The sequence below is a fragment of the Carassius gibelio genome, chromosome A23 (assembly GCF_023724105.1).
Source record: "Carassius gibelio isolate Cgi1373 ecotype wild population from Czech Republic chromosome A23, carGib1.2-hapl.c, whole genome shotgun sequence".
NCBI classification, from domain to species: Eukaryota; Metazoa; Chordata; class Actinopteri; order Cypriniformes; family Cyprinidae; genus Carassius; species Carassius gibelio.
This window is the reverse complement of record NC_068393.1, coordinates 7,350,787-7,377,880: the sequence shown is the minus strand read 5'-3', so window position 1 is coordinate 7,377,880 and position 27,094 is coordinate 7,350,787. Positions and strand designations below refer to the sequence as shown.

General features: G+C 40.4%; 1 protein-coding gene across 43 annotated transcripts in view; it reads right to left on the bottom strand.

Moving 5' to 3' along the window:
* LOC127944672 (basement membrane-specific heparan sulfate proteoglycan core protein) overlaps positions 1-27,094 on the bottom strand; it is a 262,930-nt gene that overhangs the window by 152,606 nt on the left and 83,230 nt on the right. For 33 of the 43 annotated variants that reach the window (XM_052540788.1, XM_052540790.1, XM_052540791.1 and 30 more), the window contains one exon: positions 2,312-2,470. In XM_052540788.1, the coding sequence (XP_052396748.1) occupies positions 2,312-2,470 (159 nt within the window). Of the gene's footprint in view, positions 1-1,307; positions 1,437-1,694; positions 1,974-2,311; positions 2,567-2,941; positions 3,104-27,094 lie in introns of all 43 variants that reach the window. The other 10 variants (XM_052540822.1, XM_052540789.1, XM_052540808.1 and 7 more) reach the window with 5 other exon arrangements.

The following is a 27,094-nucleotide window of genomic DNA, read 5'->3' as shown; positions in this document are numbered from 1 at the left end:
AACCTCATCCTGGGTTTGGTCTAGCAGTATGTCCAGCGCAGAAATCTGTGCGGCGGCTGGCTGGGCCCCGCTGTCTACCTTTGCCAGGTTGTATAATTGGGATGTCCTGGCCTTACAAGCACGGGTCCTTTCTGCATAGTAGGCAGGCACCTGCCAAGGGCAGAACCAGTTCTTAGGCTTTGACCTATTCCTGTACGCTCTTGGCCCTCCCTGAGGGCCTAGGCTGAATGGAGACTTCCCTGAATTAATTAATTAATTAATTAAGGGCAGGCTGACCTTGGTGAGTTTGGCCCTTTTGCCTCCTGCAGAGTTATCCCGCTGATAACATGGACCCTCTGAACCCCTTTTGGTGCTTAAGGCGAGTCAAATATTGCTTGTTTCTCTGACATAGCTTGGCAGGATTGTTATGGAAATGGTACTCATTCCTATATCTCAGGGAACCAAGGTTTCATTAGTAACGAAGTATGTTGTTCTGTATTTAAAAAATAGTTGACGTGTTAATATTAATTCATATAAAATCTAAATCTAATTTCTTATTTCATTTATGGGCGACTAGCAAATATGCATCACATTAAGTGTGTTAGTTTTTGTTAAATCTCTGTAATCCAAATGGATGGACATTTTATTGAAATACATACATCTTCAAAATAGGACAAAATAATCTTTTGAGTTTATGGAAAGCACAAAATGACATTTTTATTGCCCTAAGGCACCTGGGATTTTACTATCTGAACTCTTTTGTTAGTTTCTTTCAATTTTTTATGCAAATGTTTTTCTCTGCAGGAATACTGTCCTGAATGACTCGCTTTTTTTGAGAGGATTTCCAAGAAAGGAAATTTCCTCATCCTTTGCCTTTCCATCGATAGCACTTTTCACTTACTTTTTATTTTTTCGCTTGGGTAAAAAAATGTTTTCCTTGGAAATGCTGTTTAGTTGCTGCTAATAATGATGCTAATAGTGTCTGACCTCTGAAAGCTATTGTCAAGAGTAGGCAGGAAACTGTACACTGATATAGGACAATGCAAATTAAAACACATTATATACTATAAACAACTTCTTCATTAAACTGAAGTTTAAGGTGCCTGTCATTATTGCTTTCATGTGCATCATTCATAGAATATCATGTCAAAAGCAGTTTTACTTGCCTTTAATACGAAGTTGCACAGCTTCAGTTTCTCTTGTAGTCACCATTGTTCTCGTCAGATGTTTTCCTCTGCAGGTGTACTGTCCTGAATGACCCGCTTTTGCTGAGCTGATGGAGAGTGTGTTTCTAGAAAAGGAAATGTCCTTATCCGCTTTAAGCGAACCTCCGTTTTTAAACCATTCATAGCCCCATTTATTTGACTCTTCATCAAATGAACACTTCAGAGTCACTTTCTCAGTTGGGTAAAACATATTCCATTGAGACTCTATTGACAGTTTTAGTTTAGGTAGCTCTGCACAGATAAACAGCATAACATTTTTTTTTTTCTAACAATGTTTCTGTATATGTAAAACTCAATATTGAATAATTACAAAACAAACAATGTTGACAATTTAAAGAACATAAAACTATTATACAAGCATGAAGTTATGATTTATGCTAAATCCATTTAACGGTCTTCGAAAATAAGAAAAAATAATGTATTTTAAATGCAACAGATTATGATTTAACCATGACATGTCTTTTAAGCTAGACAATAATTGATTCTTACCATGGACTGTTAACAAATGTTGTGTGCTTCTTGCAGTAGACACCTTTCTGCCCTGCAGCTCAGCTTGACACACATAGTGGCCGTAATGACTGGACTTTACTGACAGTGTGAGAGTGTTCCCTTTTATGTTTGTTTCATCACTGGAGACGATTTTGCTTGAGTCCTTGAACCACATATAATTCCAGTTTTCTGAAACACCTTGAATCACACACTCTAAATACACTTTTTCACCAGGATATGCTTCTGTCCAATCAGACTGAATTTGTGGTTCAGGCGGTTCTAAAAGAAGAGAACAAAATGGAGGATGAATGAGGTCAGATATATGTGGTATAATGAGATACATGCATGAACAGTAGGTGTTGCTTATATGCCAGCGGGCACAGATATGTCATGAAGAAGTGGAAGTAAACTGTTGATAAAAGATAGTTGAAAGCACGTAGCTTGAGATCCTGAAGTTCAATACTGTGCAATACACAACAATACATAATAGAGAACCTAATCCTAAGATGTTCATGCATTTCCTGGGAATTTTACTGAGGCATGGTAGACTCAGTGAATTCACAATGGGAATAATATTACATAATAGAAAATTATAAAGAGGTAAATTATGGACTCACTCTGAACACGCACTTGTAGAGTCTCACTGTCCACTGAGAAGTCTCCTCTCTTTGCTTTACAGTGATAATTACCACGGTCAGACAGAGATACTGCATCTATGGTCAATTCTGGATGTGTGATCCGAAGGGTTGAGCCTTTATACCAGTGGTATTCCCAACCTACTCCTGGCATATTACAATGAAGCTGGACTCGCTCCTCAGTGTAGAACAACTCAAACCACACATGTTTTGTGATGGTTGGTTTTGGTTTGATGTCTAGAAGCAACAGAGGTTAAAAATTAAAAACACTCAACCGCTTTTAAACAAAAACTCTCTTGAATTGCATGTGCTTTTTATTATTTATTATCCAAAACTAAATGAACTGACTCATGCTGCCAATAGTGTCTGACCGCTGTCGAGAAGAGTGGACAGGAAACTTTAAATGCAGACATGAAACACTGTACACTGATACAGCTTCTTCACTGGAATGCATTTTAAGGCACCTGTAACTCTTTCTTTCAGATAATTCATAGAAAATCATGTTTTTTAAAATCAGGTAAAAATATTCAACAGCTTTTTCACAGGACTCTCTTGGCGCCTGTCACTTGTCATTTATATATATTAATCATAGAATATCATAAGTAGTTTTACCCTGAATACGAAGTTGCACAGCTTCAGTTTCTCTTGTAGTCACCAATGTTCTCGTCAGATGTTTTCCTCTGCAGGTGTACTGTCCTGAATGACCCGCTTTTGCTGAGCTGATGGAGAGTGTGTTTCCAGAAACTGAAATGCCCTTATCATCTTTAAGCGAACCTCCGTTTTTAAACCATTCATAGCCCCATTTATTTGACTCTTCATCAACTGAACACTTCAGAGTCACTTTCTCAGTTGGGTAAAACATATTCCATTGAGACTCTATTGACAATTTCAGCTGAGGCAGTTCTGCACAGATAAATAACAATGTAATTTAGAATTGTACAAAATTAGAATTTAGAATTGTACAAAACATACACTTTTCTTTATAATTTATAAATAACCTTTATGAAAGTATTTTAAAGACAATTTAGGTAACACTTAATAGTCTAGGGACCAATTCTCACTTAGTTACTTATAAGCATAACTATTATTAACATATTGGGTTTTTATTAGTACTTATGAAGAACATATTCTGCATGACCAAGTTCTACATTCCTAATCCTACCCAATAGCTAAATTTAACAACTTCTTTAACTATTTATAAGCAGCAATTTAGGAGTTTGTTCAGGCAAAAGTCATAGTTAATGGTTTGTTATTAACAAGAATTGGACCTTAAAATAAAGTGACTGCAATTTGTACATATGATTTCAAGGAAACACCAAAAAACATTTGCTTAAAGTCGGCATGAAACTGAAGTTTCGATAGTTTTTCTTCTGTATTGGTATGTATATCCTGAAACGGCTTCTGTAATCTAGGTAGGGATTTCACCCTTCCACTGCAGTTTGATTGGCAGGTGATCTGACTAATCGTAATGGCAAATCAAATACTATAGAATACCCAATACTTGTCACTCATATAATTTTGAATTGGAAAAAAATGAAATGCTCAATATGGCTGCTCTATCGAATAAAGCCCCTCTTCCTGAGTAAAGGGACAAACGCTAATCGGTAAAGTCAGTGTATCTGTCTAACTGCAGCTGCTGTTAGAAGTCCTGGTTGCTATAGAAACAGTCAGCTTTCTGAGATGGGTGCTTAGGACTGCTCATGCACACTGGCTGGTCTAACATGGAAAATATGCTTTTTCAACATTGAACTACTTTTCAACATTTAAAATATATAAAATGTATATTGTTTTTATGTCTGTGTCCATTGGCAAATCTGCTAACGGACACATGCTGTATTGTCACGGGAACATCCCAGCTGAAGATAATGATGTCACTATATTTCCAAGTGCATTCCTAATGAATACATAATGGGACGTATGTGCCCTGCTCACTCCAATGTCCCCACTCCAAGGGGATAAGGATGATCACTTCCATTTTGAATTTGTCCGGGAACCGTCCGTACCTATACTAGTCACACACCCCTAGTGTATTGCCATCTTTCTGCAGTTGAGACCACATAACTTCTCATATTCATTCATGTTTATTTCATGCATTAACTAGTGGCAAAGAGGAAGAGATGATCGAGTCACACTCTTAAACTGAAGCCATGGCGTTCTCAGGCCACACATCATCGCAAAGTAAAAAATACATTGCAGATTCGGAAATCATGAAGAAAACAGATGTTTGTTTGTTGAGAGGGGGAGGGGACGTTAATGTATTTGATTAAAGATCACAAGAGCAAATGAACTTAAAAAAAATAGTAATGTGCACGGATAAATCATTTCTAATGAAATACTTAAATACTGTATAAGTACTGTTGTTGTTGTTGTTTTTTTATGGTGACTTTAAAACTGAAGCTGGAAACAAACAGCACAACATTTTTTAAATAACTATTTCCTGAAATTAGACTTTATTATTATTATTATTATTATTATTATTATTATTAATGTCTGTATTTCACAATGCAACAGATTATGATTTAACCATGACATGTTCTTTAAGCTAAACAATAAAAGATACTTACCATGGACTGTTAACAAATGTTGTGTGCTTCTTGCAGTAGACACCTTTCTGCCCTGCAGCTCACCTTGGCACTCATAGGCCCCGTGATGACTGGACTTTACTGACAGTGTGAGAGTGTTTATGTTTGTTTCATCACTGGAGACGATTCTTCTTGAGTCCTTGAACCACATATAGTTCCAGTTTTCTGAAACACCTTGAATCACACACTCTAAATACACTTTTTCACCAGGAAACGCTTCTGTCCAATCAGACTGGATTTTTGGTTCAGGCAGATCTAAAAGAAGAGAAAGATTACTTTGTTTTATGAACAAAGTAATTCTATTTACAATTTTATTACCATGTTAAGAAATATTAATTGAGCAGCAAATCAGTACTTCAGAATGATTTCTGAAGATCATGTGACACTGAAAACAAGAGGAATGATGCTGATAATCCAGCTTTGACTCACAGGAATAAATTATATTATATATTCAAGCAGAAAACAATCTTTTTCTTAATATTTTTTTTTACAGTTTTACTGTATTTTTACTGTATTTTACTGACCCCAGACTTTTGAAACTTGTAGCATATATCCAAGCTTGTTTTGTTAATAATGCATTTGCCAACAACAAATAAATCATAATTGGTTCTACAACTTAATCAAAATCATTTGTATTATTGAAATTACCTTTGACATTCAGTTGAAATGCATTACTTTGTTGGGTTGTTACTTGTCTGTTTTTGAGTTTTCCTCTACAAGAATATTTTCCAGAGTCAGGGTGTTTTACAGTGATTGCTCGGACACTGTCGCCTTCTGAAGTCCAGGTACAGTATTGTTCAAAATAATAGCAGTACAATGTGACTAACCAGAATAATCAAGGTTTTTAGTATATTTTTTATTGCTACGTGGCAAACAAGTTACCAGTACGTTCAGTAGATTGTCAGAAAACAAACAAGACCCAGCATTCATGATATGCACGCTCTTAAGGCTGTGCAATTGGGCAATTAGTTGAAAGGGGTGTGTTCAAAAAAATAGCAGTGTCTACCTTTGACTGTACAAACTCAAAACTATTTTGTACAAACATTTTTTTTTTCTGGGATTTAGCAATCCTGTGAATCACTAAACTAATATTTAGTTGTATGACCACAGTTTTTTAAAACTGCTTGACATCTGTGTGGCATGGAGTCAACCAACTTGTGGCACCTCTCAGCTGTTATTCCACTCCATGATTCTTTAACAACATTCCACAATTCATTCACATTTCTTGGTTTTGCTTCAGAAACAGCATTTTTGATATCACCCCACAAGTTCTCAATTGGATTAAGGTCTGGAGATTGGGCTGGCCACTCCATAACATTAATTTTGTTGGTTTGGAACCAAGACTTTGCCCGTTTACTAGTGTGTTTTGGGTCATTGTCTTGTTGAAACAACCATTTCAAGGGCATGTCCTCTTCAGCATAGGGCAACATGACCTCTTCAAGTATTTTAACATATGCAAACTGATCCATGATCCCTGGTATGCGATAAATAGGCCCAACACCATAGTAGGAGAAACATGCCCATATCATGATGCTTGCACCTCCATGCTTTACTGTCTTCACTGTGTACTGTGGCTTGAATTCAGAGTTTGGGGGTCGTCTCACAAACTGCCTCTGGCCCTTGGACCCAAAAAGAACAATTTTACTCTCATCAGTCCACAAAATGTTCCTCCATTTCTCTTTAGGCCAGTTGATGTGTTCTTTGGCAAATTGTAACCTCTTCTGCACATGCCTTTTTTTTAACAGAGGGACTTTGCGGGGGATTCTTGAAAATAGATTAGCTTCACACAGACGTCTTCTAACTGTCACAGTACTTACAGGTAACTCCAGACTGTCTTTGATCATCCTGGAGGTGATCATTGGCTGAGCCTTTGCCATTCTGGTTATTCTTCTATCCATTTTGATGGTTGTCTTCCGTTTTCTTCCACGTCTCTCTGGTTTTGCTCTCCATTTTAAGGCATTGGAGATCATTTTAGCTGAACAGCCTATCATTTTTTGCACCTCTTTATAGGTTTTCCCCTCTCTAATCAACTTTTTAATCAAAGTACGCTGTTCTTCTGAACAATGTCTTGAACGACCCATTTTCCTCAGCTTTCAAATGCATGTTCAACAAGTGTTGGCTTCATCCTTAAATAGGGGCCACCTGATTCACACCTGTTTCTTCACAAAATTGATGACCTCAGTGATTGAATGCCACACTGCTATTTTTTTGAACACACCCCTTTCAACTAATTCAACTAATTGCCCAATTGCACAGCCTTAAGAGCGTGCATATCATGAATGCTGGGTCTCATTTGTTTTCTGAGAATCTACTGAACCTACTGGTAACTTGTTTGCCACGTAGCAATAAAAAAATATACGAAAAACCTTGATTATTCTGGTTAGTCACATTGTACTGCTATTATTTTGAACAATACTGTATATATATATATATATATATATATATATATATATATATATATATATATATATTGGGGCCGGGACTCGATTAAAAAAATTAATCTAATTAATTAGAGGATTTGTAATTAATTAATCGAAATTAATCGCATTTTAATCGCATATAAATATGTGACCTGAGAACAGTGAGAAGTATTTTTTTTTCACATGGATTTATAGTATACCATTGAATAATGACTGAAAACATAAGCTTAAGCAACAAAATAGTTTATTTTTGTTCAACCAAGTCTAGCAGACCAGTGCAATTTTTGCCATGAAGTGTAGCAATAGCATATTTAGAAACAATTTAGAAATAGTACATTTCAGAAATTCAAGTAGCTTGTAGGTGCTGGAACCTTCTGTAAAGTGTTTTTTAAGTAATACACAATACTGTCAATTACATTCAGAACATTGGAAACACTGACTATTAGAAAACATCTCTCTGTTGCTTCAGAGGCCATAACATACTAAGTCCAACTCTCAATAACCTTGGCCAAAACAATAAAGAGTTCAACATAAACTGCCAGTTGCACCAACAAAATAATACATAGTTCAACATAAAGTGTAAAGTCCACGCTAGCTGCTATATGTTTTGCGTTGAGGTGATACTTGAGGTTCGATGTGCTCATAGACAGTAAAATAAATGGACACAGCGACCCCATTGAAACTCAACTGAGACAATTGAAGCAAATTTTTAGCGTTTTTTAGCACTTCCTTTTCTGAAGCGCAGACTCAAACGAAGCTTGACGACGTCAGCAACCTGTCTGACAGATGTAAATTTGGCGAGCTTGAGCGGGGAGTTCTTTGTCGTGAGTGAGCAGGAGTAAGTATTCTGATTAATTATTTTGTATAGTATTTTAAAATGTAACGCCAGTACGCCATATTAAGTTAATTGCCTGCGAGCTTCTCCTCCTGTCTGTATGGTAATGCGACAGAGAGACGAGTGGTCATGACCCAATCGTTAGCCTATTTTTTACAAAAACTGTTTATACGGGGCCATAATGTAACATAGAAGGTAATGGAGCCCTTTATACATTGTCGTGTATCTTTAGAAATAAATAATGGACAAACAGAGTCTTTAAACGCCTCAGATGTAAAGTTATTCGCTGTCAAAGTGACGTCAAAATGAATGGGAGTCAATGGGAATGCTAACGCAAGTGAAGTTCTGCTAAAAGATGGCAGCCCCCACCCGACTTCAATTTCCGGTCGAGTTCCTTGCCCCCTGGATGTGCTGCGGTGATATGTGAACGCTAGTTGGTGCTTCAGTATAATCGGTCCGCCGAAACTCATCCAGTGAGAAACGTTCCGCGGTGCAAAAATAAGTTATAAAAAATGCGGGAAATTTTTTTCTGTAATTCATTAATCTTAATTAACGCGTTATTTTTTGTGTAATTAATTAATCCCAATTAACACGTTAAAGTCCCGGCCCTAATATATATATATACATATATATAATTGGAGTGTTATTTCTTCTGATATTAGGCTGATATTGCTTATATAAATACTTATGTTAATGTTGATTCTTGAATGCTTAAGCGTAAAATTTCCAGTGAACTAAAAGTGCATTGAATTTGAAACAGATGATCATGAATCTGGAAGTGTTTTATTATGATGATCATAGTTTGTATTTGAAATGAAATGTCCAGTGGATGGTACTAAAGGTTTTTGCTCTATTGCGTTTATCTACACTAAACCCCAGCCTAAACCAAATCGACAGTGTTAACAACAGCAAATGCAAGGTTATATGCTGAAGCCACCACACCATTTTAGTTTGCTTCTCCAAGTCTTTGAGCTCTTTTATCATGATCAGTGGGACTCATATATGCACTTTAATTCACAAGTGCAATGATGTACTAGGTGTGCTACATAAGTTTACTATATCAGAAATCCACAGATATGGAGCTGGCAATGTGATGCAAATGTCAAGATGTATTAATTAACAATACATCCACTATATTAAAAGTGGTTTGAGGTCATAACAAAGTATTGTGAAAGGAACCATGTGTCAATCAATAATTTGCCACTGTAATCACAATTTGTATGTAAAATAATAAATGTTGTACTGCCACCTGTGTTCATTTTAGCTGAAAACTGCAATGAATTGTATGTGCATGTATGTTTTAGGAGTTTTGCAAAAAGATTGGTAGAAGAATGTTTCTCCATAGTTTTTCCTAGGATTAATATAGATGACATAAAATTTAAACCAAAACAGGGTATTTAAGAGCTAAAGACTAAAAGAATGTTTCAGATCATTCTGAGAGAAACATTGTGAGCTAGTGGAACTTCCTGTTTTTTTTTGTTTTTTTTTTTTTTCTTCATTTATAGTTAAGACGTGGCGCCCTCTACTGATGGAAATAACACAAGCTGGCACAAAAGTGTCCAGCAACTCGAGGCAAACTATCACTTTAAAAATCAATTTTAAATACACTTTTTTTTTTTTATTAATTTTTTTTTCATTGTTTTAATAATAAACGTTTTATTTATTTATTACATATTGCACTTTAACTTTACTTTAACATCACCTAAATTGCTACAGTCAGTTAAGAGTTGTACTATGCCTAGTTATCCATCAAATTAAATTTGAATTTGAATAAATCAAATATTTGTGTTTGCCTTCAGTATAGTACTAAAGGAATATACTGTATGTTCTAATGCTGGATTTTGGGTTTACACCATAATCTAACCTGCATTGTCCCAGCAAGTCACCCATGCAGATTTTGTAATATACCTTATGAATAGATTTCTGAGTACTTAGTAAATGGCAAAATAGACATATTGACAAGTAAATAATAATCTGGATATTTGATGCAAGCAGAAATATTTAAAATGGCCACTTACCATATGTGCTGAGTGTCCCAAAGCAAAACTTATAGTGGTGTCAAGCCAAAAGCCTCAGAAAAACAGTGTATTGGCTATAATGTTATTTCCTGGGGTACCTTTAGAGAAAACACATTGTCTTCAGATGCGCGGTGTCGTACAAACTAAACTGACACAGAGCTTGAAGATCAGCTGATGCCAAAAAGAAGAGAACATGCAGGATCTTTCCTCTTCTCATTCAGCCCTTCAGTATTTTACTGCTATACTCACCAGCAGTGTCTCCTGATTGGTTGAGGCACTGCAGAACAATGTATGATCTCTCTTTTAATTGGACGGAGGCTATTTATGAGGCCTGTCCAACACTATTCCTGTTCGCTCTTTCTCATTCTCATTCTCTCTCTCTCTCTCTCTCTCTCTCTCTCACACACACACACACACACACACACACATACACAGAGGATAGCTGAACATTGCAATATCAGATGTAGATGCTTTCATTGAGATTTCATAGTCTTTATTAGAGAACAAATGATGCAATTTTAAAATTCTCTGAATCTGTTGTTATGAAAAACTCAATTTACAATTACAAATTTTCTTTGATGGCATGAGGGTGAGTATATTCAGTGAACTATTGCTTTAAGAAGTGTATGTAGGAAGCATCTTGTTCTACATGGCAGCTTTGTCTGGTTGTGTTTGACTTCTGTCTTAAGCCCCATTCACACCAAGAACGATAACAATAAAGATAAAAAATAGTAAAGTCCACACTCCACACCTGCGGATGATATAATCTGTTTATTCTAAGAGCCTGCTCGTCTGCTGTTTTTGATTCTCGAGCTTGTGGTATCAGGATGGATTCTGATTGGCTGTCAATGTTTGTTTATCGTTCATCAGCTGAAAAAAATATTCTGAAAGTGAGTCCTCTATTTTTGAACTATATATTTATCAACATCTTTATAGTTATTGTCTTTGGTGTGAACAAGCCTTTAGTCTGGATTTGGGCTTCAGTTTATGGCCTTATCTGTATCCTAATATAATATCCACAAAAAGGGTCACATACTGATCATTTTATGTTATATACATGTTCTGCACTAATGTGCAAATATTTACTTTTTCTCTTGCTCTTTTCATTTTCAGGGTTATGAAAAAAAAACAGCTTTTGATTTGCAGGCTTATTTTTTCACCCTGTTGATATCCTCGTGACATGAATTTGTATATGATTGACTGATCAGCCAAAATACCCAGTTCTTTTCTATCAACTGTTTTATGCAAAATCGCTAGATGGCGATGTTTACTATTTTGTAGTTGTGGGATGTAATTAGACTGACAGCTCTTATGAGAAAGAAGACTTCCAGTGCTTAGGCTACTAGTCCTAGCAGACGTGAAATAAGATATGTTAGTATTCTTTTTTTCAGGTACTGTTTAATAATTGTATAATAGCTATATATTATACTATTTTTGTAGTCTTGAGACGTTTTCTTACTAGCTAGTAGTATGCAAGTCCTGGAATGTGCACACACACACACACACACACACACACATATATATATATAGCTTAGAGGCATTAAAAGGTAACATACATATAAATTAACAGATGTATCTAACAAAAAAAACATAACACTCTGATGATAATAATTACAAGTTAAGGATCAGTATGAGATAAATTATTATCAAGAACATAGTTATAAATATAAACATAGTTATACATTTGTAATAAACTTGTTTATTTAAAAACAAATTCCAACCATAACACTTAAAACAATCAATTTTTAAGAAAATATTGTAAGCAAAAAAAAAAAAAAAAAAAAAAAGCATATGGCAATCATAGAGTAAAAAAAACAAAAACAAAAAACAACAACCTTTTTTTCCAATATGCAAATAAATGACTGTAGCAAAATAATCCAGTGAGTACATAATAATAATAATTATTATTATTATTAGTTCTTTATTTCTTTATTTGCTTTCTGTTTTGTGTTGTAATATTTACATTTTAAAACAGATATTATGTACAGATATGTACAGAAATAACTTCTGAATTTTGTAATTTCTTACCGTCCGTTATTCATCTCCCCATACAATTACTGTCTTCATTTACGACAGTACGTCTCTACAACACTGCAGTTCAGTTCTACTTTTTTGTTGTTGTTTTTTTAGTTTTTTTTTTTGCAAACGAGCTGGTTTTCAGATTATAAAACAAAATTTTACAAAGTGCAGCTCCTGTTAGACAAAGTGCTGTACTAATGCTGTCATTTTAAAATATATAATGTAGCTGTGCCTCCGAGCATGTTGATTTCTGGTGAAATGATTCAGAGTCCTGGAGAGGCAGAAATATGACAGTAAACTCAAAATCTGGTTTCATGCATTCATTACAAACAAAATACATACTTTAAGAACATACTTAAGTAATTAGTAGTGAATAGTACAGTTTTGAGATTTCACAAGATTTGAGTTTTTTTTTTTTTTTTTTTTTTCATTATTATTAATTTAATGAGGCAATTTACTTTTGACTGTCTGTTTCTAAAACACTTGACATTGCAAAGGGCTTCAAAATAACCCAGGGTTAAAAGATGTCATCTCAGGTTTAAGTACTTTTTAACACCAAAAGATTACCTTTAAGACAAAATATAACCAGAGTCATTCAAGTTAATTAAAACCATAAAATTTTGTTGTTACTTGAAATGAAATAAAATTGAACTCAAATTAAATAAAATATTTACAAAAATGTCAATATTTTATTATATATATATATATATATATATATATACTAATAAAAACTATAATAGTTTCTCAACGATAGTAAACTAAGACTGAATTAAACATTACCTTTGAATGATGTCAGGCCATTGGCTACTGTTGCTGACGTGTCTTCTTCTTAAAGAGAAAAATTGTGAGAGTCATCTGTGATAAATAATTTTTTTTATATTTGTGTAATAGACTTATACAGTAGTTCAGAAACATTCATAATCATGTAAGTAATGTACTGTACATGAGCAAAATGACTGATTTCTGTTACAATATTATGACTGGTAGAAACGTACTTGGTGTAGCCCGATTCTCTGAGATGCGGGAAAAAGAACTGCATCTTGCTAAATGCTATGGGGAAAAGTCATTTTTCTCCTCAACTGAAACCTTTTTCAATCATGCAGTGAAACTGCACAGCCATGGGTTCGTACAATATGTTTTAAAAACTAACAATGGCTCAGCAGCAGTACTGCACAAACCTATGGTCGCAAAGCCTGCAAAAAACCAATAGAATGGGTGGCGTCATCTGGCTATATAATCAGCTGCTTCATTATTAGAATCAGGTTACTTAGACTGAAGCAACGACTGAATCGTGCAGCTGCATGGCACAGCTAGCAATGCAGTACTCATTCCCTCATCTTAGGGAACGTCTTGTTACGTATGTAACCCTCGTTCCCTGAAGGAGGGAACGGAGACGTTACGAATGGGATCTCGCCCGAGAGCCCAATCACCTTCGAGTGGTACAAAACGAGCCAATGCTACACAAAGTACCTTGGTCTGCGGAATTTGCATCGCGAGCTCCGCCATGCAGAGCGGGTATATAAGGAGGAACGCGAGCAACTCGCATTCAAGTCTTCGTTGAGGAGCCGAGCCAGTGACGCGGCTGTTCAGCGGAACAGCGATGTGGCAAGGGGACGTAACGTATCCGTTACCTCCTTCAGGGAACGAGGGTTACATACGTAACCAAGACGTTCCCTTACAGTCGGTCACGTTCGACGTTAAGAATGGGGTCCCTTACAAAACGCCACATGGCTGTCTTCCAGCGACCCGTGTGAGTGATAGCAACCTGTCGTGAGGCCAGCACGAGTGAGGGCCTATAGCTCGCACAGAATAAACTGGGTAGCATATTCCAGCTGGACATATGCTAGCAGCCTGCCTGCCCGTGGGAGGACTTACAGAAGGCAGGTATCTACCAAGGTGGTGATACATAAGAACTCTGAGGTACCCAGCCCGCAGGGTGGAAGTTTCAATGACAGAGCTGGCAAGGGGCTTGCCAAGGGAAAGACACATGCTGTGGAGAGACTTACTGTGGACATACACACGTGGGATTACCCAGAAAGGGGAATCACGACACATGGAGGCACCTAGTCCCACACATGGCTGACCAAAGGGCATGTACGCAAGTGTTGGACATCAACAGTGCTGGAGGAACCCAGGGTTCTGACTGAGGAACTCACCTGAGGGGAATAGAGCATGCATCCAGTCCGCGGAGTGGAATGGCGCAGCAAGCGGATTGACACCGAGCAGGTCCTTACTGGCCGAAGGGGCGAGTACCCGGGAGGACACGGGCTCTACACGGAGATTATAAAATCTCGCAAATGTGTTAGGTGTCGCCCAGCCCGCAGCTCTACAGATGTCTGCTAGCGAGGCGCCATGCGCCAGCGTCCAGGAGGAAGCTACACTACTAGTTGAGTTAGCTCTCCTCCCTAGGGGGCATGGCAGGTCTTGAGCCTGATAAGCCAGGACAATAGCATCCACTATCCAGTGGGATAACCTCTGCTTGGAGACAGCCTTTCCCTTCTGCTGGCCTCCGTAATAGACAAAGAGCTGGTCTGAGGTCCTAAAGCACCAAGTTCTGTCCACGTAGGTGCGGAGCGCACGTACTGGACAGAGCAGCGCCAGGGCTGGGTCTGCCTCCTCCAGGGGCAGCACTTGCAAGTTCACCACCTGATCCCTAAAGGGAGTGGTGGGAACTTTGAGCACGTACCCAGGCTGGGGTCTCAAGATAACGTGAGAGTTAGCCGGCCCGAATTCCAGGCACGCTTCACCAACTGAAAATGCCTGCAGGTCCCCGACGCCTCTTCACCGAAGCCAAAGCCGTCAGGAGCGCAGTTTTCAAAAATAAAAACTTTAGCTCTACTGAGAGCAAGGGTTTGAAGGGAGCTCCCTGCAGTGCTGATAGAACCACTGCGAGGTCCCAAGAGGGGACTTGCTGAGGGCGAGGCGGATTGAGCCTCCTTGCTCCTCTCAGGAACCTGATGATCAGATCGTGCCTCCCAAGAGGCTTACCTTCAACAGGGTCATGGTGAGCCGAAATGGCAGCCACATAGACCTTGAGGGTGGAAGGACACAGCCTTCATTCCAACCTCTCCTGAAGAAAGGAAAGCACTGACCCAATCAGGCATTTCCAGGGGTCCTCACGCTGTGAAGAACACCAAGTGACGAAGAGGTTCCACTTCAAAGCATAGGCATGTCTAGTGGACATGGCTCTAGCTGAAGTGATGGTAGCTACCACCTGTGGTGGCAAGGTACCTAAACCTTCTGTGACCCGTCCAGAACCCACACATGTAGGTTCCACAGATCGGGACATGGGTGCCAGAGGGTGCCCCTTCTCTGAGAAAGAAGGTCCTTCCTCAGAGGAATTGGCCAGGGAGGGGCTGTCGCGAGGAGTACAAGTTCGGGGAACCAGGTCCGGCCGGGCCAAAAAGGCTCAACCATGAAGACCTGTTCCTCGTCCTCCCTGATCTTGCACAACGTCTGTGCAAGAAGGCTCACTGGGGGAAATGCATGCTTGCGCAGGCCCAGCGGCCAGCTGTGTGCCAGGGCGTCCATGCCGAGGGTGCCCTCGGTCAGGGAGTAAAACAACTGGCAGTGGGAATTTTCTGGAGAGGCAAACAGGTATACCTGAGCGTCTCCGAAGTGCTCCCAAATCAGCTGAACCGACTCGGGGTGGAGTCTCTATTCCCTGGGGTGAGACTGCTGCCTTGAGAGCTCGTCGGCTGCACGATTGAGCCTGCCCGGAATGTGAATGGCAGGAAGCGACCTCAGATGCTTGTGACTCCAAAGGAGGAGATGGCGAGCGAGTTGCGGCATGCGGCGGGAGCGTCGACCACCCTGACGGTTGATGTACGCTACGGTCGCAGTGTTGTCAGTACAGACCAGAACATGCTTGTCCTTCAGCAGAGCCCTGAAGCGGTGCAGAGCAAGACATACTGCTAGCAACTCGAGGCAATTGCCACTGAAGTCGGGGTCCTGTCCAGGAGCCTGATGCAGCATGCCCATGGCACCCCAGCCCGTGGCAGAGGCATCTGTTGATACAACAACATGTCTGGACACCAGTTCTAGGGGCACGCTGGCCCGTAGAAATGAGGGGTCCAACCATGGGGTGAAGTATCGGCGGCAGGCCGGAGTGATGGTCACTCAGAGCGTGCCCTGTTGCCATGCCCATCTCGGATTCTACTCAAGCCCTATGCTCTTCGCTGCCTGGGAAAGCATGGCCGTCAGCTCGGGATCGGACTCGGACAACGCTGGCACTCCCGAGGGAGGCAACGCAGCCGAATCCTCATCTCCCGAGGACTCAAGCCCTGATGCGGCGATCGACATATGGTCCTCTTCGCGAGCCCCGAATGAGATGTCAGGAGCCTGAGAGGGTCCAGCAAACTCATCCGGAAACTGAACCGGCTGCGGCGTATGTGAGGGGTGTGTGGCCCGAGGAGGTTCGCTCGTCGGGGAAGCCCACACGGTAACCCTCAGATCACCCTGGCCACCAGCCGAAGTTGCCCTCTTACGAGAAGAAGAGCTAGAACGGGGTGTGGCAGAGGGGACTCTATACCTTTTAAGGTAATCAAGTCTCGATCTCAACGCCGAGATGGTCATGTCCCCGCAATGAGAACATGAGCCATCCACGAATGCAGTCTCAGCGTGCTGGAAGCCCAGACACGTGACACAGCGATCGTGACCGTCACGAGGAGCGATATATCAACCGCACCCAGAAACACACGGGTGAAATGACATCTTTAAAAAGACGCAAATCGGCCCGTAACTCTTTTGTGAGAGAAATTATCTCTTTTATAGGTGTTGAAGTGCTCAGGGGAACGCGGGAGCTGTCGCAGGAAACCCAGACAAACAGCTGAATCGCACCGTCACACCAACACCAGCTCTTGCTTGTAAACACTCCGGTGATTGCAGCAAGCGATGTGCTCGGCTCCAAAGCGAAAGCTTGAATGAGAGTTGCTTGCGTTGATCCTTATATACCCGCTCTGCGGGGTGGAGCTCGCGATGCAAATTCCGCAGACCAAGGTACTTTGTGTACCATTGGCTCGTTTTGTACCACTCGAAGGTGATTGGGCTCTCGGGCGAGATCCCATTCGTAACGTCGAACGTGACCGACTGAAAGGGAACTGAGGTTACGATTGTAAACGAGTATCGATACTTCACTCGTAATGCATCTTGCTATGGGACCAGTACAATCACACCATGCCGTGGCAGAGGAACGACAATGGTAAAACTTGTCCTAGGCATCACAGGGCCAAGAGAACAACAATTAATCTCTCCAGGCTATCAGGCTAAGCCTCACACAGGTCTCACCCAGCCGAGTGATCGTTCCAGAAGACTTGCACTGCCTCAACACCTGTGGGGCCGAGAGTGCACAAGTAAGTTGTCTGATAGGCATGTTAGAGCAAGCTGCATGCCACTTAAGCAGAAAGAATCCCTTGCCTGCAGGGCAGGGACAACCAGGTAATAGAACCTAGCAAAAGTGGATGGTGAATCCCAGCTGGGCACTACTCAAATTTCTAAAATGGACATGCTGTCAATCCACGCCCACGAAGAGGCGATGCCTCTAGATAAGTGGGCTTGCACTTCAATGGGGCATCGTAGGCCCAAGGAAGAGTAGGCAAGCAGAATTATGACAATTATCCACTTGGAAAATATCTGCTTCTTGACCGGATGTCCATTATTAGCCCAGCCACTGAAGTGAACAAAGAGCTGTTCTGACTGCCTAAACTGGACGCAATGCTCGATGTAAGCTTTCAGAGCCCTAACGGGGCAGAGTAAATTCTACTCCTGGTCCTCTTCTTGTGTGAGGAATTGCAGATAAGTTGAAAAGCTGAAAGCTAATGCTAGTAGCAGAGCATTTAAAAAAAATAACAGATTGGGCAGTGACAATTGTGAGAAAGAGTAAAAAAGAAGCGAAGAGGTCTACTCTTAGCGATTGAGAAGGACTTTTGTTCCTGCAGCGGTCAGATATTTTAATGAACTCTGTTGACTGTCAAACTGTTGAAATGGAAGCTTTAGCATAAGTTCTGCCAGGAAGACTCAATTGTTAGCATCACCTATTACCTTTTCAATTGTCCAATCACGTTCTAATAATAGAAGTATAAAAGAACCTGTGCTTACACTTGTCTGAGTTTGCAGATGCTGAACGATTCACTCAGTTGCTCGCGTTCAGTTGCCGACCAAAAAATGTCTCAAAACTCGCAATATATTTGCGAATACTCCGACTCTGACAATGAAATCGTCTTGCCATCTCCTGTTACCGCTCGCCGAAGTTCGCGTTTACAGTGCCGCACTTCACCATGGGCTCAGTGGTCTTCGGAAAATATATACAAAGCTCTCGAAAACGCCGGAATACCAATAAGCCAAGGTCTCTCAAGAGAAGATATACTTTCTCTCGCCTATAACACGCTAGGCTATCCCCCGGTTCCTACCCAAACAACCCCAAAACCTGTAACATTGACAACTCAGACAAAACAGTCCGGAAGGAAAAGAACGGCTAAATCATCTTCACCCATTCCCGCAAAAAGAACATCACAACCTGCCAGAGCACCATCTCCACCTCAATTCATCGAATCCACCGATACGAATTTCCATCTCATCTCTGCTGTTCAAAATCTCTCCAAAACAGTCAAAGAACTACAATCAAAAATGACTAACCTCGAACATTCTTTTACCAGTTCCCACTCAAGTACAGATCCGGCAATACACTCCTCAGCTATTCCACAGTCTCGTCCTCCTCCTAACTATCAGTAACTATCAGAGCATGCCATCGACTTCAGCTTCCTCGCCACCTTCTCAGCTCACTATCCAGACGCCTTTTCAAAATGTCTCTGCTTCACCGGCTTCCTCAAACTTCAACCTTTCCACAGCAACTCCAGCACAAGCATTCGGTAGGCGTTTTGTTCCACCAGCCGCCGCAACAGTGTCTAACCATTTAAGAAGCAATATCATCCAAGGTAAGGACATCAAACATCTATACCTTACTGCTTCCTTCGCCTGCTGCTGACAGGAAAATGGTTGACTGTGGTGACGTGGCAGTACTTCTTAAAACTTCCGATCCCCGTTTACAACGAAATCTCTTGTTTGGCGAATTCGTCATTGCATTCAGTATTTACAGAGACATTCTGTGTCAAACCTACCCTGAGAGAAGGAAAGAGCTAGATCTTTATCTATCAATGATGGCGGACTTCAGTCAAAGATACGGGGGAACTCTATTTTACGAGTACCACAAGTCCTTCTCAGCGGAATCTGCCTCCTTTATCTCACCTTTTAATTCAAGACTAGACTGGTCAGTTACCGACACCGAACTGCTCGTCCGCCATTTCGGAGGCCAAAAAAGCTTAACTTGTGCCATTTGCAGCGCTCACGGTCACAAGGCTTCATTTTGCCCTAAAGCGTTCGCTAGTAACGATCCAGCTGCTGTCCATGGTCCTGAAAATGTAAGCCTCTCTTCAAACTCCAGAGGTCGCTCTACTACGGCAGAATTCAATAACGTACCTCTATGTTTTCAATTCAATGAGGCCATTTGTTCTTTTCCTAATTGCAAATTTGCTCATATTTGTAGTGTTTGCAAGGATCCACACCCGAAATCTGTCTGTCCACGCCGGTACAAACCTGCACCCCGAGGGAAAGCCCTAATTTGATTTTTTTTAATAAATAAATATAATAAACACCCATCTACTCCTATTAATATTCCCAACCTTTTAAGCTACCTCTCTTCTCACCCCGATCTGGTATTTGTTGATTATTTAATCACCGGTTTGTCCCAAGGGTTTCGGGTGGGTATCCTCTCTCCTCTTTCTGCCTCTTTTGTTGCAAAAAATTTGCAATCTGCCAGACACGAACCTGATGTGGTTTCAGTTCTTTTAGATAAAGAGGCTAATAAAGGATATGTTATCGGCCCCTTCACTTCTCCTCCTTTTTCTCCTTTTCGGATTAATGCCATCGGCATATCAACTCGCAAATATTCCGGTAAAAAACGTCTAATCTTTGATACAGTATGTCTTCTCCACATTCCTCCAACATAGCTAGCATTAACGAAAACATTCCCCTAACACCTTTTTGTCTTCATTACGCTACGGGTGGATAACGCCATCCAGTTAATTAAATTAGCTGGTCCTGGCGCTTGGTTAGCCAAAGCTGACATTACCAACGCTTTTAAAATTATGCCAATTCACCCATCTGATTGGCCGTATTTTGGAGTGAAATGGAACTCAAAATTCTACTTCGCTGTGAGGTTCACGTTCGGTTGTAGAAGTAGCCCGCATATTTTCAACAGTCTCTCAGAAGCTCTGTGTTGGATTCTACTGAACGTCTGTAAGCTTCCTTTCGTTTTGCATTTACTAGACGATTTTTTGCTAGTCGACTTTACATCTTCACAATCTTCCATCCTTAGTATTCTTAAACAAATATTTAGCGACGTCGGCGTTCCACTCTCTGCCGAAAAAAACATTAGGCCCTTCTACTTCGTTAGAATTCTTAGGCATTTCCCTTGACACAGACAAAATGCAAGCTTCCTTGCCACAAGAGAAACTCCTAAGGATCAGGTCGTTTCTGGAATCTTTTTCCTCTCTACGCTGCGTCACGAAACGAGACATGCTCTCTCTGCTCGGTCACCTCAATTTCGCCATGAGCATCATACCACAAGGCAGAACATTTATTTCTCGGCTGTTAACTATGGCCCATTCCGTCCAAAAATTAAGCGATCCGATCCAGTTAGATGACGGATGTCTCTCCGATATAAAATTTTGGACTCAGTTGCTTAATGATTGGAATGGTATTTCTTTCTTTTACAATGACGCCTTTGAATCCTCCGCAGACCTTCATTTATTTACCGATGCTGCCCCATCTATCGGCTTCGGTGGGTTTTTTCGAGGGCAATGGTTCGCAGAGAAGTGGCCAAACAAATTCCCTAAGAAAGAATCAGGTTCCGTGTCTTCTGCGCTCTAGGAGATTTATCCTCTAGTAGTGGCTAGTGTAATCTGGGGTTCAGCGTGGTCAAGGAAACGCATTTTGCTGTTTTGCGATAACGAAGCCACTGTTGCCATAATCAATAAAGGCAGGTCATCGTGCCAAACAATCATGCCTTTTTTGAGACATTTAATCTGGCAATCAGTCACTTTCAATTTTATTATTAAAGCTGCTCATATACCAGGGCACTGCAACGATATTGCTGACGCGCTCTCCCGCTTTTGTTTTCAGACGTTCAGACGGCTTTGCCCTTCAGCCAATACAGAACCAACACCCTGCCCTCCCCTATCAGCAACTATGTTAAATTAGACGATTTGCAAAGATCAGCTAGGCATTATATGTCTAAAGGAGTTGCTCCTTCAACTTTCAAAGCTTACACTTCAGCTTGGTCTTCTTTTCTAATGTTTTGCTATTCCTTCCAGATACATTTATTTCCTATTCTGGTTACCACAGTTTGCTCGTTCCTTGTTTTTAATTTCGAAAATCGCAATTTAAAAATTTCCTCAATTCGCAGATTGCTCGCTGGGATTCAGTTTTATGCTAAATATTTTAATCCCGATTTTCCAAGTCTCTTCACTGCTTCTTCCATTCGATTACTGCTCAAAGGCTTCGCTAAATCCTCTACGAATTCCCCAGACAAAAGGTTGCCTTTCTCTTTGCCTCTGCTGCAAAGATTAATCCTTTCCCTACACAATGGCTTTTTTTCCATATACTCTAATATTCTGCTAGAAGCAGTGTTCTTAACTGCTTTCTATGGATTTATGCGCCCAGGCGAATTCACTTCAGCATCTAAACGTTTTGATCCTGTCCGTGGTCTCTGTATCTCTGACTTACACTTCTCTCCTAACTTCTTTACACTTTTTCTTAAAAATGACTCTTCTGGTTCTGGTGTTTCCATAACAATATCCAAAATAAGCAATAATTTCTGTCCCTTCTCATCTATGATTAGATTCCTCAAAATTCGCCCTAGATCCTCAGATCACTCACCCCCCTATTCTCACTCTCTAACGGAGCTGCTCTTTCTAAAACCTGGTTCAGATCTCATCTAGTTTCCGTCCTTAAAAACTGTAGCCTATCCCCTTCCCTGTATACTGGACACTCATTTAGGATAGGAGCAGCTACTACAGCAGCCGAACGCGGCGTTCCTACAGCAGCTATTAAGATCCTGGCTCAGCGTGGCCTAGTCTATTTTTGGCTCAGCGTGGCCTAGTCTATGTGTGGCTCAGCGTGGCCTTGTCTATGTGTGGCTCAGCGTGGCCTAGTCTATGTGTGGCTCAGCGTGGCCTTGTCTATGTGTGGCTCAGCGTGATCTTGTATATGCGTGGCTCAGAGTGGCCTTGTCTATGCGTGGCTCAGCGTGGCCTTGTCTATGCGTGGCTCAGCGTGGCCTTGTCTATGCGTGGCTCAGCATGGCCTTGTCTATGCGTGGCTCAGCGTGGCCTAGTCTATGTGTGGCTCAGCGTGGCCTTGTCTATGTGTGGCTCAGCGTGGCCTTGTCTATGTGTGGCTCAGCGTGGCCTTGTCTATGCGTGGCTCAGCGTGGCCTTGTCTATGCGTGGCTCAGCGTGGCCTAGTCTATGTGTGGCTCAGCGTGGCCTTGTTTATGTGTGGCTCAGAGCGGCCTTGTCTATATGTGGCTCATCGTGGCCTTGTCTATATGTGGCTCAGCGTGGCCTAGTCTGTGTGGCTCGTCACATGTCATTAAAATAAAAAAATAAATAAAAAAATAAAAAATATATATTTATATATATTTTAATTAATAAATGGAACCCTATTATAAACTGTTAAACCAAGAGTATTGAAGTTTTCATGTCTATCATGCTTGTTCATTGCTAATTATTTTCTTTTTTCTTTTTTAGGTACGTCAAGATAGACAGCCGGCAAGTTTCTATCCCAATAGAATTATTCTTCCACTAGTTTTTGGGGGTCGGCTGCGCCCCTGCCTTAATCTTCAGGCAGGAAATACTGAATCCGTACCCTCGGACAGCTATTTACGGATGGGGCCTACGCCAAATACAAACATACAGCTTGCTGGGTCATAAATAAATGTATGAATTGTTACAATATCTTCTCCGAGTCTTTCTGGTAGAAATGGAAGCTTTAGCATAAGTTCTGCTAGGAAGACTCAATTGTTAGCGTCACCTATTACCTTTTCAATTGTCCGATCACGTTCTAATAATAGAAGTAAAAAAGAGCCTGTTCTTACACTTGTCTGAGTTTGCAGATGCTGAACGCTTCACTCAACATCACCCACCCCTCCACCACCAAGATGGGCTCCTCCCTCACCAATAACAAGCATCTTCTCTCCATCTCCCTTACCACCACAGGATGTTCTTCCCCTCCAACCATGCCACCACCACCAGGATGGTCCCTCCTAAAATGTCACGGGGGTCGGCTGCGCCCCTGCCTTCATCTTCAGGCAGGAAATACTGAATCCGTACCCTCGGACAGCTATTTACGGATGGGGCCTACGCCAAATACAAACATACAGCTTGCTGGGTCATAAATAAATGTATGAATTGTTACAATATCTTCTCCGAGTCTTTCTGGTAGAACTGTCTGTTCTTTGCCCTGCATTTCTGAATTGTGCAATTGTATCTTGTTATAATCATGTCTCCTAGGTCTCTTAATCATGTTTTTCATAAGTTTTAAATGTTGAATTATTTATTTATGTGTGTTAGCTTTGTGGTGTGCTTGTTGGCTGTATGTTTTAAGTTGGTGGCAAACCAGTTTCCCTTTCGGGATTAATAAAGTTTTCTCTCTCTCTCTCTCTCTCTACTTCTGCCCTGCCAAAGATTTCCCATATTTTCTAATCTGACTGCGGATGAAGGGCACAGGGCACCTTGGAAGAAACAGGGTCTGGGTCCAAATGCAGGGAAAGTCATCTCTTTAATGAAAAACAAAACAGAAACAGATAACAAGGACAAGAGCAGAAGCAGCCGGAATACAAAACACGATTAACAAGGAACATTTACACAGCCAGACAGAGTGGTGCGTGAGACAAGAATATATAGTCTGTGACAATGGGCAACAGCTGTGTGTGTGAGTGTGTGTGATTGAGTGACCAGGTGTGCAGAGTGAAGGTAAATGAGTCCGGGAGCAAGGGAGAAACACAGGTGGAGCAACCAAAACAATGAGGTAACAAGATAGGCGGGGTTAGAAAATAAACAGGAGAGAGCACATGGCACCAAACAAACACCACACTCACAGAAGACAGTGTCATATGGTGGCCCAGTGTACAGTTTCACTGTGTGATTATAAAATGACTTTTTCCCCATAGCATCTAGCAAGACGCAGTATAAGTGAAGTATCAATAGGGGACCCATTTGTTAGGTCTCTTACCTTTAATCACACTGTCCTCATGAACAGCTGAAGCACAGTCGGAGATTAGTTCTGCTTTTCCCTGAGATTCTGAATGATAACAGAGAGGGTGTGGCAATTACTTTTTACAAGGTCATACTTTTGGGTTGTAATACGAAAAAAAAAAAAAGTTCACCTATAACCCAGGGATAAATGATGTAATCTCAAACTAAAGTACTTTTTAACACCAAAAGATGACTTTTATGACAAAATGTAACCAGAGTCATTTCAAGTTAATTAAAACCATAAAAAAAAAAAAAAAAGTTACCTGGAATAAAATTAAATTTAACTGAAATTAAATAAAATATTTTTAAAAATTCAATATTTAATTTCAGCCTGTTGTCAAAGCAATATATGGTACTGTATGGATGCAACAAAATGAAATTAATGCAACAGTTTGGATCTCAGTTTGGATTTTTTAGTTAAGGTAACTTCCTCTGAAATAAAGTTATAATAACTAATAAACTTTATTGCGTTATACAGTAGTCAACATTTTAAGTGGATCAAACGTTTCTTTAAAGTTGTTCTAAAACTAATATGTACTAAAACCTGCTCTGCAAGTTTGAAACCCTCATAAGACACTGTCCATATGAAAGAGCAAGAGATTCAGACCTTTATTTTGACCCCCATAAGCTATACAGAACTACCCAAACCCCAACCCCCTTCCAGCTGAACTGAATTCGGTCTGTTTTTTGGCCGTCAGGAACAGTGTGTTGTCATGTTACTGGGTCGAAATATGCTGTCTGCACTCTTTTTATTCATTATTTTTCTCAGCCCATATTATTATTTTCACAAGACCACAAAAAATAACAAATTATAAATTGATAATTAATCATTAATTTTGTGAAAATAATTGCTATTTGTGATCATAGGCATTTGAGGAACTATAAATATATCGACGATGAAGGAGAAGAAATCTGAATCCTATGGTGAAGCAGCTGCTTATATAGCCAGATGACTCCGCTCATTCTGGTCGGCTTTATGGCTATAGGTTTGTGCAGCACCACTGCCAAGCAATTGATTCAATTTTAAAACATACTGCAAGAACCAACTGGTGTACAGTTTTACTGCGTGATTATAAAATGACTTTTTCCCCATAGCATCTAGCAAGACGCAGTACAAGTGACGTTTCGATAGGGGACCCATTTGTTGGTTCTCTTACCTTTAATCACACTGTCCTCATGAACAGCTGAAGCACAGTCGGAGATTAGTTCTGCTTTTTCCTGAGATTCTGAATGATAACAGAGAGAGTGTGGGAATTACTTTTTCACAATGTCATACTTTTGGCTTGTAATACGAACAAAAACTTGTTCACCTATAACCCAGGGATAAAAGATGTAATCTCAAACTTAAGTACTTTTTAACACCAAAAGATGACTTTAAATGACAAAATTTAACAAGAGTAATTTCACGTTAATTAAAACCATTAAATTTTTTTACTTGGAATAAAATTAAATTTAACCGAAATTAAATAAAATATTTAAAAAAGAAATAAATATTTTATTTCAGCCAGTTGTCAAAACAACATATCTAATTTTCATTTAATTTAACTTGATGCACTAAAATGAATTATATATATATATATATATATATATATATATATATATATATATATATATATATATATATATAGAAATGCAATGGGCCCTATCATACACCCGGCATAATCGATGCAAGGCGCAGCGCGAATGTGTTTGCTAGTTTCTTAATTAAGCTTCTTTATGCCAACGACGCTGGACTGAAAAAACTTTTGAGTGTACACAAGATCTAGCTTTTGAGCTTACGTACACTTTTAGGATGAATTCTATGCAAAATTGTATAAATGATGCCCCAAATCACTCTGGCAGGGGGACGCTGGTCAGGTTGGGTGAAGAAAATGGGGGAAGCCTCTCTTTGTGGAGAGAGCAAGGTATGCGGATCCTGAGCAGACGTAAGCTTGCCCGCATCCGAAAGCTAAGATCATCTTAAAAAAAAGCTATCTGTGAGCGCAGAGAGGCAAGACTCACACTATCACAGTGGGAGCAATTGGTCTCAATAAGCGCATATTTCACCATGGGATTTCCCCACGCAGGAAATGCACTAATGATGGCTGTCATCGTATATTGTCGGCGTGTACGTACCGCAGTAGTGGCACGGCTTTAGTAACAATGCCTTGAAATTTGCTCTTTAGAAATTTGCGAGGCGTGTCAATGGCCCGCAGGCTCTTCAGTCAGGAGAGATTGCATAAAACCTTGTTGTCGATAAAGGAGAAGAAATCTGAATCCTATGGTGAAGCAGCTGCTTGTATAGCCAGATGACTGCGACCATTCTGGCGGGCTTCGCGGCTATAGGCTTGTGGAGCACCAATGCCAAGCCATTGATTCATTTTTAAAGCATACTGCAAGAACCAATGGGTGTACAGTTTCGCTGCAGAATTATAAAATGACTTTTGCCCCATAGCATCTAGCAAGACGCAGTACAAGTGAAATATCGATAGGGGACCCATTTGTTAGGTCTCTTACCTTTAATCACACTGTCCTCATGAACAGCTGAAGCACAGTCAGAGATTAGTTCTGCTTTTCCCTGAGATTCTGGATGAATACAGA